General features: G+C 48.3%; 1 protein-coding gene across 1 annotated transcript; it reads right to left on the reverse strand.

Moving 5' to 3' along the window:
• Nucleotides 1-327: 327 nt before the first annotated feature.
• Nucleotides 328-7,251, reverse strand: LOC126534799 (uncharacterized). Its single transcript, XM_055072104.2, has 3 exons — nt 6,225-7,251; nt 3,711-4,064; nt 328-458 (listed from the first exon to the last, which is right to left on the reverse strand). Exons 1-3 carry the CDS (start codon nt 6,606-6,608, stop codon nt 333-335), a joined length of 864 nt encoding a protein of 287 aa, XP_054928079.1. The 5' UTR covers nt 6,609-7,251; the 3' UTR covers nt 328-332.
• Between the last annotated feature and the right edge of the window lie 8,685 nt (nt 7,252-15,936).

Genomic DNA, 15,936 nt, shown 5'->3' on the forward strand with positions numbered 1-15,936 from the left:
TTCTTTACAAAAACTCCACTTGAAGCGGCGCGAAAACGGAAACATACGAATTATAAATACGGCTACGTATGTGTGTGTCGTCTGGTTGTGTGGCTGGAATATGCCGCGTTTCGTCGCCAGGGCGGCGTGCAACGCACTCTTTTCGACGCGCCGCCTATCCAGCGCTGGTTCCCCATACCAGAAAAGCGAAATTCATCTGCTGCGTTTACGGACACGCGAAAACTCTCCAATGACAACAAGCCATGCAGTTTTCTTCCGAACAGCTATTTTTGCGGAAAAAGCCAGTGCATGATTCTCTTGAAACGAGCAAAAAAGACACGGTTGGAGAAAAACTAAGCAGGTGCACTCACGTAGTTCGCCGGTTTAGTGAACGGAAGGGACGTCCGTGCAGGCCTCAAGTCGGGGGCAGACGCGGGAAGCTGGACCTTCCCCTCGACCTTGCTGGAGCTGACGGGGAGCTGCGCACCGCAGAATATTGCCGGATGTTCATGGTGCCGACATGATCTGCTGATACGGCAACACGTAAGAGGCATAAAATGTTCTCTTTGTTAAACTAGTGGGTTGATTAACCCACATTTTAGTACCACAGCTGTTGATTGGTAACAGTACGCTGTAGCCATTGAAACGTTCCGTCTGCGCTCCAATATTTTAATAAGATTTTCATACATATTTATTGGAAATATTACCGAGCTTGTATGGAATCGATGTAGATTTTACACAAATTACTGTAAGGAACGTATTAAATATTTGGAACGGCATATGAAACGTTTCCGTAAAATAATTGGTTGCTTATTAATAAATAAATAGGGCAGTCTGCTGTCACTTGAACGGCAGTCAGCAGTGGGGGCGGGGGGGCGAGGAGTAAAAGGGCAGGGTGAGATGATAGAGCATGGAAGCGAATCATTTGCATATACACAACAGGGCGAATACTTAAGAGTCATCCACAGTTCGTACGTGAGGTGACTCCAGAGATTTCGTCAAGCGGCCTTGCACACCAGCACTGTCAGGTCACGTGGCAGCCGGGCGGCGAAGCCCGACTACTCGACAAATGGGTTTTCCTTTATATACCTGCTTTGTTCGACGTGCCTTTTTCATTACGAATATTTTATGCGCCTATTTCGTGCAGAAATTTCACACACGTAAACCTAGCCTGTGGCGATGCCTACTACTAAATTTGAAAACTTCCCCATCGGGAAAGACGATGGAGTCGTCTGTTGTCCGAAGCACCAGGGGGTCCGCACACGCCGCTTCGCCCACTTATAGAACATACAGCGCCAATGTTACTTTTCACAGAGTCACCAGTCAAGAGCTCTCTGCGAACGTGACTGATACGAGTCACTGGTATTGTTTTCGCCAGAGTGAAAAGCTTTACGGTACATACCGCTTGTATGGCTGGCACGACAAAGCTACAGAGGTTAATTCTAACTCGCGTGATGTCTCAAAGAAAGCACGTTCTCCTCGCGGCCTGCAAAATAATTCGGCTCGAACACCGACACAGTACGCTAGAGATCAGGCGAAAAAAGAAATTGTCGAAGGATGAAACCCACCTCAAGAAAGCCATTTTAGGTCGTTGTTACGTCTCAACACAACCAAGGATGTTAATTGAACGTATGCCACGTGCCAAACCACCGCACCTCCTAACCAGACTTCAGCGCGGCGTTCACCCTCCCAACACCTGGAAACTGGAGAAAAGGAAGAACGGATGGGAACCACGACAACGAATGGATAGGCGCAGGCAATTAGACGAGCCGAATCACCACCTATCCCTCGGCACTTATCCAGCCCTCGAGACAGCGTGTAAACCGGCAGTTGCAGGGTTCCACGAAAGGCCCTCAGCCCGCGCTTCACCTCGCAGACTGAACGAAAGACGGGGTGGGCAACGACGAACGAACTAGGTGTCACCGGATGACTTCTTTCTTCCAGAAATTGCAAACAAATTTCTTCGAGGCGGAGTTACTGCGGGTTATGGATAGCATGGACGTGGTATCGCAACGGAGTCGACGATGGGGATCTGCTGCTGGACAGTCTTCAGATTCCCTAGTCGACTCGCCTAGGGAAGACGACGGCAAGATAGACTTTTCGAGAGCGACAGAGGGTACTGATGTGAACTGAGACGTTATAACTTGCTCCTGTATGGAGTGGGCTTCCGCAGTGGTGCCGTGTAACTAAGCTAAATGAACCCTTTTTTCTTCGTTTTCTACAACTTGACGTCCTAATCGATGGGCTTGGTGGTTTCCATGCCCTGAACGCCACCCTATCCGCAATATCATCTTAAGTAGTCAACTAATGGAGATTCTCGGGCAGCAGATAATGAAAAGGGCTTTGTAGGTCATTCACCTTATTGCAATGACATCTGCTTTCGTGGGCATGGAAGTGAATATTTTGACAATCACTCCAGAGTGATCTACAGTGCGGAGAAAGCTATTATTGCATTGATAGGTAGATTTCTTTCAGGCAAATATTCTGGTACGGACACTTCAAAATACCGCCTTTATTTCCTAATAAGCGCCCTGAAGATTAACGCTGCCAATTATTGCCTGAAATGACATAACAATATAACCAATGAGTGCGCAAAACGGGTTTCAATCTGCGTAATGGTTTGATGTCTTCGTTCAACATCCGTCTAAATATTAACTATACACTAAACGCGCCATTCTGCCGCTAAACAAGCTAGAAATCCAGTAGATCAATTTTATACATAATTCACTTGTAACCCTCTCCAGGTTCCTTCACTGTTGAAAAAATATTATTGCTTTCAAATTTATTCGTAGACGCTGGGACGGGTACATTTAGCCTTGCTATTCTTTGACATTCCGAGATTTCATTATTTTGACATCAGGCTTGTATATTGAGAAAGGGAAGAGCGACGAATATTCAAATGACAGTTGTAAATGCTGGCCTAGCGAAATGCCTGACATGCTACTTGAAATGATATCACGGATTAGAGCCAATAATAGGACATACACAGACTGCAAGATGTCTCTCGGGTCGATGATAAGCTTCACCTTCGTGGTTCGCCCTCTTCAGGCACCACATTTGCTGCCATGATTTGTATGAAAGCTCTAAAAAAATTAAAGTTATCAAATAATTACAATGATAGTTTTCATATGTTGCCTCATGTAAGCAGCTAAGCCTCCACCCCTCTTTTCCGCAGTACATCGTACGTAGATTAGACCACCTTTATAAACTCTGCATTCCACCGCATGAAAGATTCATTTATTTATTTCTGACCACGCACATCCAATGAGTGCAATCACCGCTTTGCATCAATAAAACCTATCTTAGACCAGAAAACAGCGTAATAGCCAGAGTAACACTATATAGAAGAAGTAAATAATAAACGTATTACACTTCCTTTTGTCTTTGCCGAGTAAAAATGTACTAAAGAAATACCTTTGCATTTTGCTGTGGCACCTAATGTTGTACAAGATGGAACTAACAACTCAAGTAATATTGCGCAACAAAAAAGCGACACGGACGTAAGAGAAGACCCACCAAGCGCTTGGTGTGTCTTCTCTTACGTCCGTGTCCTTTTTTTTTTTTGTGTTGCGCAATAATACTTGAATAATGGATTACCAACTTGTGCGGAATGCTGCTCTCATTAAGAACTAACAACACTTTTCGTACATTTTGTCGTGCAGTAACTTCATTCAGTAAGGCTATTTGACCTACAGGGTAGTCCGAAATGAAAGCACGGAATGTTGCTCAACCTGTTGCAAGGAACCTCCGACTCCCGCTACAGGCTTCTGCAGCCGGATCGCTCTGCCCATGCTTCCTCCTTTCGACACCGTCTGCCGGGTGGTTCCTCTCCTCGGATCCAACCGATCTGTGCGGCCAGTCGACGCGTCAGTCGGGAGTGTGCGCCCTGGGCCTCCGTCCCGATCCTTGGCCGAAGCCGGCTCGGAAAGGCCGGCGGTTCCGATCGACGTGCTGGTGGCGGCTGCCACAGAAGGCCCCAATGTCATGCCGCTCGACGGGGACATCGAAATGGGCTCCACCTCCGCGGTGCCGCCTTTCTGCTGGGTGCACCGTCTTCCGCTGCCATCCTGTTTCGGTGGCGTCGCCTGCGGCCGGGCCGTCGTCGACAGATTTAGTACGGCGAGCACTGGCAGCAAGCAAGAAACAAGAATTCAGCCAACGAGTGACATCGCGCGGGCCTGTAGGGCAGAAGGTCTATACGTGAGTGGCCTACACGAGCTACTTTACGTGAGAAATTCTGTGGGCAGAATTTTGTCAATGTGCTCTGTGTGTAAAGTTCCCCGGGACTTATGTGACGGCCGGCTGTCACTAAATGTTAGATACACACTCTCTCAAGGTCACGTTACACATGCTGCACGGTTCGAACTTGAAGCTGTGGAACATGCCCGACCCACGGGGGAACGATGACTTGCACGGGAGCACTGCTGTTCTACGTTGTTGTGTATGTGTCTCTCAGTGCATGTACTAGCTGTTTGTGTGTTTGTGTTTATTTAATTATTTAAGGTCGTTGCTTTCAAAGCCCACAGGGCTTTACGGAGAGCAGTGGCATGACTTTAAAGTGGTTGTGGCACGCAATAGCGGCGATTCAGGCAGGGAGATGGTTCCATTCTCTACTGGTGCGCGGTATGGAGGAGTGGAGGTAAGCACTCGAGCGCCAAATCGTCACTCGAACGTTGGACCGATGGTAAGCACGTGGCGAAGTACACATGAGGGACGAAGTAGAAGTTGCTCGTTAAGATCAGGATTAGCGCAATAAAATGTTTTAGAAAAACGTCTAGACGAGACAAGCGATCGAGTTCACGTAAACCAAGGGTTGATTTCATGGAGGAGACATTGGCATGACGAGAATAATTGGACAAAATGAAACCAGCCGCCGCGGTTCATAATGGACTAAAGAATGCTCGCGAGGGAAACATATGGAAGGTCCCATATCGAACGTGTATATTCGAGCTTGGGTGGTATGAGTGTTTCGTGTGAGGATAACTTTACCGGGACATTTGCAGATGAGAGACTGCGTCGCAAGGTCCCAGAGCATGCGATTAGCGTTGTTAGCTGCGAATTCTACGTGCATATTTCATGAAAGGATGCCTGTTATGTGAACACCAAGGTATTGATATGAAGTGACGCTTATCAGTGACGTAGTATTTGGGATGTATACTACTGGGTTAGGATCATTTGAATGACGCGAGTTACGTATGCACTTTCACTTAGGTACGTTGAGCTTCAGTTGCCAATGGGAGCACCATGAAGAACTGTTATCCAGATCTTTTTTGAAGCACTGAATTTTCAGAATAGTTGGTGACAGTTCGACAAACAACACGGTCATGTGCCAACAGTTTGATGGCAGATTGAATTTTAGTGGGGAGGTCGTTAACATAGATAAGAAACAACTGTGACCCCAGACCAGAGTCTTGTGGTACACCTATGGCAACAGGGGTAAGTCTGGAGCCGCAGCCATTGGCAAACACATATTGTGAACGACCGAAAGGAAACATTTAACCCAGTTGATGTTGGGATTGACGTTAAACTTGCTTAGTTTACAGAAAAGTAATTCATGCGAGACAGGATCAAAAGGCCTAGAAAAATCTTGGACAATGCCGTCTATCGTGAGGCCAGAAGCACGGGCCCGAAACAAATCATTAGTGAAGGACAAGAGTTGCCTTTCGCAAGAGAAAATTTTCCTAAAGTCTTGTTGACAGGAGGTGAAAAAGTGAATTATATTTTGGAAATTGGGGCAAATTTGAGTATATGTTCCATTAGTTTAGATGGGACGGTAGTTTGCGATATCGGACGATAGTTGGAAGGTGAGTGTCGACTACCTGATTTATGGACGGGGACCAGCTTCCCTATACCTTCAAATGCCATGGTATGCTACAGGACTGCAAGGACTGTCAGAAAGAATTCAACGCCGGATAAGATCAGTCACATAGGGAGCAACCCACTTTTTAAAATCCGCTTTATTAATCTCTCTAAGACGAAAATATGGAGGGTTGGTCAGCTCACACTCTTGTTACCATGAAGAATACAACCGTTCAACGTAAATTTCCCTGTCATCAAATTGGTATAATGCATAGTGCAGTACGTAATAAGGACTGCATACTTGGCCAGAAAGCAGCTACTCAAGAGGCGCCAAAAGTGTTTCATATGACTGTCGAGCTTGAGAGGCAAGCCACGCAGCATGACGCAAATTCGACAAACCTTGCATACCTCCTCCGCTGTTTTCTTTCCTATAATTTCTTTCTTACCGCTGTCGTGGCATCGGAGACGGACAACGTTGGCACCACAGGCACGGCACCTTCCCGAAACGTGTTTCCGACGCTGCCGCTGCTTTGCGACCCCGGCTGAACCGAAGTAGAACTAGCGGTAGGGGATAGTTGAACGGCGGTGATTTTTCCATGTGATGCGGGCTGTTCGGCGGCGGGGGCGGCAGGCGGCAGCCGGGAGGCGGCGGTTTCCACGCCACTCGCGGACATATTGCTCACATCGGAGGCGACAATTCTGGACATCGTGGCGGCCGACGGCGACCTGGCCTCGCTGTCCGCCGTCTTCTTGTGCCGACGACGGCGATGTCCCGTGTCTTTCTTACTCACTTGCTTCGACATCGCGACCTGGGAAGTTTGCAGTACCATTTTGGATATCGCAGGAAGTCTGCAAGCTCTTGTCGATCGTCTACAAAAAAGTTTCGCCACCACACGAGCTTTCCAAACGTAAATCCACACGTGACGTTCAGTATAACGCAAAAAAAAAAACGCTAACCCATCCTAAGTGTCGCGGGGCAAGAGATGCCGTCAACCTAGACTCAGGCCGTTCTTTGTTTCAGACAGCGACATTTAGGCGTCAGCCCATTGCCCGAAGCTCCCTGTGGCATATCTGTACCAAGTGAGCGGCGCCTCTGAGCAGGAAAATGATTCTGTCATCTTTCTCCTAGACTAAGCTGAAATGGATGCGCTTTTTATAGCAATATCATCATAGGGGTACCGGGACTTTTTTCACTTTGGAGATCTCGCCTTCGCGTGACAAAAGAAATAGTATGGGCCGTTTCCGAAGAAAGTGCAGTCTAACACCACGGCTAGATGTCACGGGGGAACAATGCGTAAAATTTGATATTGGCGCATGCGCGAGACGTTTCAAAGAGCGACGTTTTGGCATCGGAGAAGCATATAACTCTGATCGGGGCCACATAGGTAAAGCATTGGGATGTCATGCTGGACGACAGGTGTTCGATCACGCCACCAGTCACGTATTACTAAGGCCTTAAAGATGGACTTACCCTACTGCGGAGGTATGTAACAGAAGACTCCAGATGTGTTGAGCTGATGCGAGCGCTTCATGGTGTGCACGACACCCGAAGTTATACGAGGTACTGAACCGTCACTTCGTGTTCACGTCTCCGACTGCTCGTGTGCTTAACAGGCGATCTTACCTACTGTTATTCAAGAATCTCACATTGTAAGTACTCTATCGCATAGTTATAGAGGGGGTCAGTGGTGCTAATATATAACACTGGTGCTTTTTCAATGCGAAGCACTTCTTTGCATACTAAGAGCCAAGATGAAACGCGAGGCCACTCAAGGTCGCAGAGCTTGTCGCCGATGCGCACGCCCTCACGCGCCCAACTCGCTCGCCGCTACGGCTGCGCGCGCCACAAATAGAGGTAGCAGCTCGGCGTCGCTGGGTGCGCTGCGTTGCGCGTAGGCGTCTACTTGAAAGTGCGTATGCTTGGGCATCTTGGTTGAACACGGTAATTTGTTTAGCGCACAAAAGAGGACACGACACTGAAAGGAACGACGCGGACACAGTGGTCCTGTGTGCTTTTGGTGTGTTATAAAATAACTATGCCTCTACTTGAAGACAAAACGATGGGTTTTAAAGGTGTGAGACGGAAAGGGAGCGCAAGAGAGCAGAAGCTCTGCAGAAGTGAAGTTTCGGCAGGCCACGCGAGCAAAGGAGAGACGCGATGCGCGATGGATGAATGGATTCGGATGAACCCTTTAAATCGGCCGGCCGCACACGCCACCTAGCCTTGACTGGCGATATGTTCTGTATTAGTGGAGGGTGAAGCTGAACTCGTGTTGATTTTAGCCACCAGTTACACAACCTCCGTTTGGTCATTCTACTTTGCCTCCTCTGTTTCCAAACCGCAATGCTTTGAAAATATCAGCCCCGTTGCTTGCAACTGCAGGGCGAACCCGTTTCCAGGAAAGTGTCAGGTGTTCAGCAGCTTCCACCTCCTCTCCACGCGCACTGCGGAGAGGAGGAGACGAGCGCGGACGAAAAGACACGCGGACGAACGGGCGCCGAAGAGCCAGCGGCGAGGATTGGGAGACCGGCACTTGCGGAACGCAATGGCGTACTTGACTTGGTTCAAGTCGAATTAAGCCTGGCGTGTGGCGTAGGCGATCGCGTCTGGTTCCGATCGGACGTGCATCATGGTGTCGCGGGTCGAAGATGGGGCGATCCTCGAGTGAGCGTTTCCCCGGGAGGACGCGAGTTCGTTTGAGCGTTCTGCCACGCGCATGGGTTGCCTTAATTAACAGGGGTACGGTGGCGTGTTTCTATTTATGCCCAAGCCCAGCGCTCGACCGCTGCGCCGCCATGCGCCGTCCGCACGTACCACGTTTCAATGTACCTTTTCACCGAAGCGACACGGCAGACTGGTTGTGCCGTGGCACCGTCCCTGGCTGTGCCTGTGCGCGCAGTCTGCTCGGCAAGGCCCGCATTCGCAGAGTTTAGGGGGGTGTAGTTAAATTTTAATTGTAAACGAATAAGCATTTGTATACTATCCCAACGAGAAGACCACTTTAGATATGGCACGCATCATATCGCTTGAACGCCAACGAAGCGGCGAGAACACAGCGCGCGAAGCTATCAGCAGTCGGCACCCTTAGCAGGCATCCAGATTGCTTTCAAGGTGCGGCCCGGCCATCGCCTTAGTACGTTCATGGTTCATGATGGTTCTACGCGGATGGATAAGGTGCTAAAGAAGGATAACTGCTTACAATGATCGGAATCTCATCAGCGCCACTCCGCGCCTCCACCTGCAATACTTTGGTTGCGTCATCAATGCTCCTTGCGCCGCCGTCGGCACCAGTTCGTGCCACAACTGCGCTACCGTTAGTGCTGGCCTAATCAAGTTACATAACATTGGTAATGACACCGGGATGCGTGGAGATGAGCAAGTGGCACAATGCTTACGCATACTTAGTCCCAACTCCCAGAGAAGTTTCTGCGTGATTTTTTTTCCCTCAACGTTGCGCTGTAGTTTAATATATGCGTTGTGTGTGGCACCGGTGCCTTCCTATTGTTTCGGCTGGAAGAGAGATAGTGATGTAAAGAAGGAAAGGACGCTTGCTTGCAGCGCTGATATGGTTCATTGTGCGAGAAACCCCCCGTGTCCCCACGATTATCCCAGCTTTTGTAGCTCGAAGCACCTCGCACACCGCTACCAACTGCCTATCACATCCGTTTATCCTCTTGTCCAGACTGAAAAATTTCGTCCAGTCTTACTTCAGCTTCCTCACGCAACTTTTATTTCGAAATAGCCTAGGCGGCGTGGTATGAAAAACCTAGTTTCTCTTAGCGACAGCTGGCTGAGCAGATTGTGCGCCCAGACATAACATCTCCCTAGTCCTACCAAGTACCTAGAATGATATTTTATTTATTTTTATTTACAAATACTGCAGGCCCTATTCGGACCCAAGCAGGAGTGGGTACATAGAGCAACGTAAATTAGAACTGTGAATTAGCAATTGAGAACTCAACAAAAACATGTACATAGTACGTCATTGTAACACTATTCGTAACAGAAATAAACATGAACATACAACAGTGCAATACATAAACAAAATAACAATAAAAAAGCGTAACGCAAAAGCAACTGCTTTCATTGCGGCAATTGGTCAAAGAAAAGGTTATTTGAAAGCTGAACGAACGATTCTGTAGTATTAGCGTTAACTACTTCTTCGGGTAATTTATTCCATAGTGAAATAGGGCGCTCGCCGTGGCTCTTCAGGGGGAAAAGTACCTAGAGACTTGGTACACGGGAGCGGTGCACGACGGCGCAGCGGTTGACCCGTACAAAAATGACTGTTGATTAACCATTGATGTATAGTTGGGGAATTGTTGAAACAATGGACTTCAACAAATTTTCAAAAGCAACACTTGCACAACAATATTGCGTTGAGTGTTCCCAATAAACAACTTATTGGGTAATTTGTGTTGATTTTTGTAGTTGTTTTTTTGTTGTCTAGCAATTGAGTCCATGGGCCCTATAACGTAAAACTATTCCAATATATTTCTATTCCAATCTCCTGACGTCAAATTTGCGTATCCGCCAACGCAAGCACCGGGCGGTCACCCGCAGGGTTGTCTGAACAGACCAATCAAACGCTCTCCTCGTTCATAGGAGGTCAATTTTGTTTGCTTGAAAAGCGAATAACATTGCCTACGCTGAGCGGCTTGTCGTATCTAATTGGCTGACAAGAGGCAAAGAGAACGCTCAAGGGGAGAGGGATTCGATGGGGCCGAGCCACTGCACTGAAAGTCGATAACCGGACGAAGAGGGTGGTGCCGGCGTCTACGATTGGTCGGCTTTTTCTTGCTTAGCTTGCGGTGGCTGGTCGAAAATCGCGGCGGCATGCAACGGAAGCTCAAGAATGACGCTAAAACGGACCCTCAGCAAAGAAGAGTTGGCAGAATAAGGGGGTAAACGTGCCGAAAGTGCTCGAAAACGTTACACGGCCACGCAAAAAGTTATATTATACGCAAATACACCCATGCTCTCCGGCAGGTGCGAGTAGCCAGCGTCTGAGCGATCGGCGGCAGCCAACTTCTATTCCTTTCGGAACGGGGCAGCCTGCGGCTATTCCGAAGAAAATTCAGTTTTGTTCGGCATATTAATGCATCTTTATCGCCTACACGTCACTTTGATGCGTGAGTTCTTGCGGTTTTGTGACGTCGCGTGACAGGCAGGTGAAGTGGGTGCAGCCCGAAAACGTTTTACCAATAGCCTAGGGCTAATGGCGAAAAGGAGTCGAATCAGAAATAACTGTCTTTCTTTTTTCTGTCAAATCATGCATAATCAATGTGTACACATCATATCAGATGGGGAGGTATCGCGGTTTTCGTGACGTCGCGTGACAGACAGGTGAAGTAGGGGTGGTCGAAAAAAGTTTTTGACCAATCGTGGAGGGCTGATAGCAGAATTGGAATAGAAAAGTTTGGAATAGTTTTACGTTATAGCGCCCCAGTATACAATAATTAGGACTCGCATATGAAGACATTCCAAAGATTTAATGCGAAGCGTTCCAACCTCATTCCTGTCACTTTGCGGCAGGTAGGTTCTTCTTTCGCCTCGTTTTCATCAAAAGAAAATAATGTGTGACCGATGGGGTGGCATTGAACGTCGGCCGTCGAGCCCGCTGCTCTAACCATTAGGCCACGCACGCGCGCATGCTACTCTCGTTCGAAAGCCAGTAAGTTCTGAAATGATTGGCGCGTGCGCAGCGTGCCACTTCCTCGTGGTGTAGCTACAGCTGGCGCTTTCAAGTGCCTATCTCCGGGACCGCCCCACTTTCGTAGCCGTTTTCGCTCTGTAAAAACTGCAGCGTTAGACTAGCTTCATGACCACCCAAGTTCATAACTATTTATTTCTTCGCCGGTGTACAAATGCCATCGTCGTTTTAACATACACTAGATGACATAGCAATTGCCACGATCCAAAATGAGCACGTTTCAGGGAGCAGAAGAATGCGAAGTTCACTCGCAAACACGGTGACTACGCGCATGTGGAGTTCCCCAAAAGTAGACACGGCGGCAGCGCGGCCGGCGATAAGACAGGCGCCGACACGCGACGACGCTACCTTCGAGCATCCGACACGCTGTGCGAACCGTAGGATGCAAGCGGCGCACACGCTGCAAACATACACGTGAGAGATCTTCGAATTTCCTGCGTCGCACCCTCTGTCCGGAAAGTAAATATAGCTTTTATGCGTTGCATATTGCAATCACTCAGTTCAGCCCTTGGGCGCGGCCGGGCAGCCACCATTGACCTTTAGCGCAACCACGTGACGTGACGTTACAACAGCGGGAGGAAAAGCTGGGCCCCAACTCGCGCGGTCGCGCGCGGCTGCAGCCACCACCTGACTCCCGCTCCTCCCGCTAGGGGCGCTGCGCCGGCGCGTGACGTCACGGAGGAAAAGCTGGGCCCCAACTCGCGCGGTCGCGCGCGGCCTCAGCCACCACCTGACTCGCGCTCCTCCCGCTCCTCCCGAAAATCGAGTGCCGCCAAGCAATACCTCGTCCTCAAAAAAAAAAAAAAAAAGAAAAAAAACCGCGCAATATGCAACGCATTCTTGGTTTAACCAAGCTAAGCCTGGCCATTTTTTTTATCCAACGGCAGTGGTACTAGATCAAACAACGAACACGCTTTGAGATCGCAGCGCGCAGCCGCTATAACCATTGACTTCAAAGAGCTTCTGATTCAGAAACAGCCGCAACAGTATCGCAGCTAATCGCTGTATCTGCGGCTGCTCCCGACTCTCGCCTTGCAAGAAGCATGCGATTTATTTGAGCCTCGCCGAACTGTCGTCCTCCTGTCTCCCAAACCTGCAGGACAGGTCCCGTATGTTCAGTTAAATAGAAGAACACCAAAGGGGAATGAAAGAAATACAGGTCACGGACTCTTATCATACCTTACTTGTCACCTCGTCATCTGCAAAGGTACTATAAACTATTCTAATAGCGTTAATTTTGTAAAAACAATAAAATTAGTAGTAATTTTTATTTCTAGGTAGCGCTACAAACGTCAAGGTAGCGTTCGGGTGTGTGTGTGTGTGTGTGTGTGTGTGTGTGTGCGCACGCGGTTGCAACCGTTGTAGCTTCGTTTTGAGCACACTTTTGCAACAGTACACATTGTTACCGCTAGTTTCGTAGTCGCATATTTTGGTCGTAGTATTTATTGTTTACGCGACAAATTAGGTTGTTCTTAAAACTTTAGGAAGGTTAATGAATGAAAAATTATTGCCAATTTATTAGTGGTTTTTTCGCGCGGTTACTTTGTGTTTGAAAGGTTTTTATAACTCCATACGATAGTGAAGCTGTGAACGGTTTTCGGACTCAGTTAGTTGGTTGCCGTTGTGTAGTGAGTCACGGCTCGTGCTTTTTGATGAAAGTATTTTTTCTTTTCGGACATCATGACGCACATTTTAGTGAAATTCTTTAACGAAGATAAGTGGGACGTTTATCCGTTGAAGTCGTTGGCTGACTCAGCTACTAGTCTTCGACTGATGTGCGAGCCTGGCTGTTTTGATGAGCTGCGCGGCAGAGGTCATGATGCTTGTTGGAGAGAAGGCACCCCGAAACAGTCGCAGCCGAACTTCTGCAGATAGGTAAGTAATCTCGTTTTCTTGGGCACGTAGCCTTGTTTCTATTTTGACATTGACAAGCGTGAGATGTTAAGCACACCGTTCACTTTCTTCAAGCCAACCGCATGCCCCGAAGCTAAAGCGCGCGATACTAACGCTCGCTGCCGCCGTCACTTCGTTTGAAACAACAGTAGGCGAAGAGGCAGCGGCGCCCCACGTGCGTAAAATTGCATTGCTTCATTTGTTCCTGTCTAGTGACCTTTCGTTAATTTGTATGAGAGAACACAATTGAAACATAAGGATCAGCTTCTCTGAGCAGTGATAATTTTGTACAGTGGTCACGCCATCTTTCATAGGGGCTCGCGTGGGTCGGCTAAGCGCTTGTTATCGCGTTCCGATACGTGAGAGGCGCGCTGCCTTTCAAGGTGTTTAGGCAGACACTACTAGCTTAGGAGAACCGCGAAAAGTAATTGTGCAGCAGGTGTGCAGCTGTGCTACTTTTGTACCGCACTCGTTCCGGAAGGCGGTGTTGCACGTCACGCTTACGCATTTCGTAACTATGGCGGCCGCCGTGGCAACTTGGGGCTCGAAGTCGTGGATACGATCCCTGCAGCGGCCGCATTCCAAAGGAGCGGAATGCAAAAACGCTCGTGCATTGTGCATTGTAGGCAAAATTAATACGGAGTCCCCAACTACGACCTGCCTCATAATCAGATCGTTTGTTTCGCACCTAGGACATCATAATTATTTTTTTAATCCGTAGTGGCTCATCGTATACCATACGGTTAGTGTGATCACCTTTTGTGCCGTAGCGGTTAAGCGCACCTAGATTTAGGTTGCGCCTAATGATGGGGCGTACTGCAATATATATTTCGCCTCTTTGGGATTTGCGGAGAACGGCTAACAGATAAGTCGCAGCTTCCGCGCGTCGACTGTACACGGATACACAGCGCAAATGAACAGAGGTGTGGTGACGACTTCGCCAAAGAACACAGACGCCGACGGGCTCGCCTTATCGCCTATCACCGCCAAAACTACCGCAGTAAGCATCTTTATCTAGCGCGGCGCGTTTCCGTTGAAGGCGTACAGTACAGTTTTAATTGGCGATAACCGAAACATGCCACCGTTCTCTGCTGCCTTCTTGAGCTGGACCGATCCGAATGTGCGTTGCTTGCAGAAGCGAAAGGAGCGCCACTCGGCGCGTTGTCGCCTCGAGCACCGTTTGCGTGGTGAAGAAGGACGTGTGCATGAAGCTAGCTCACTGCGCAGACGCTACCGCGCAAAACGCGTAAGGGCGTGTACACGACGTTCTGCACACAAATCGCGTGGGATGATCGGAGACACGCCGGAGCGGCTAGCTTCAAAGAAGCGGTGCATCTTCTCACTCGTACAGGCACGCTCACGCTCGCATCGCTCTCGGCGTATCTTTAGGTTATTCCTACTGCTGGACTTCTACCCAAAGATTCGATGTCAGCTTGGTATCGGCTGTGCACTGTCGCGTGGTCTTTGGTTCTGCGAGAGCCGGGAATATTTCTCGCCGCTGTGAAACATCGCTGTGCGTGTCTTAGCTAACATTTACCGTAGCAACCCATTTCTTCCTTTTCTAGACAGCACTCGTAAAGAATCGCAAATTTTTACTTGCCAATATAGTGTGTACTTCTATTTTGTGCGTAGTTATGTGCAGTGTGTGGCAGATTCTGAATCCGCGCAATCTCATTTTCTGTCCGCATTCCCTTCTCGCAAGTTACGCTTGCAGCAAATACCCAGATGCTAAATTTTTCTACGTCAAGAGCAGCTTGGCGTCGTGCAAGAGACACCCGTTGATATGTGGCTGATTCACTAGCAAGCTCGCATCTCTGTTGCCACTCTCCATCAAGTGGGATTTTTAACTATTGTTTGTGCTGCTGTGTGGTGTACTAGCTGCCGCATGGACGCTGTGAAGGCTTATTTTCGATTTGTTCTGGTTTGGGAGGTATTTCCTTTTGCTTGCCAGAATGTTTAACAGCCTGACCAAGTAATACGTGCGTACTGGAAATAGCAGCGCGAACAGAGGCGGACGACGGACGACGAAATAGGTAGTAGCACACACGAGCGCAAGTTTATTTTTGAAGACAGAGGTATTAAAGACGCTGGTCAACTTGACAAAGGTAAAGAACCGTGCATGTGTGGTAGAAACAGCCACGAGCGACAAGAAAAAAAATATGAAAAAGCCATGTCGTAGAATAAACGTGCGTGAAAAACGAGAACTATCGGACAAATCTTTCGAAAAAGCGAAATATTTGTCCGATGAGTGATACTACCCAACGAGAAATACTCTTGAGAACTGCAAGTCTTCCCCACTAAGGGACACAGATAACTTGGTGATGCATTTGTTTCGTTTGTGATCAATAAATATTGTTTCTGGAACTCCTCTGGTGTTGAGGTATAGAGCAGAAAGAACGGTTGTTTCATTACAAAGACCAGAACACAAGAGGACTTATGGAAGAATTATTTATTGATCACGAGGAAAAATTCATAAGCAAGATTTCTGTGACCCTTAGTGGGAAGGAGTTACTGCAGTATTTCTCGTTAATATCACTTACAGGACAAACCT

This window comes from Dermacentor andersoni, chromosome 7 (assembly GCF_023375885.2).
Source record: "Dermacentor andersoni chromosome 7, qqDerAnde1_hic_scaffold, whole genome shotgun sequence".
Lineage (NCBI taxonomy): Eukaryota > Metazoa > Arthropoda > Arachnida > Ixodida > Ixodidae > Dermacentor > Dermacentor andersoni.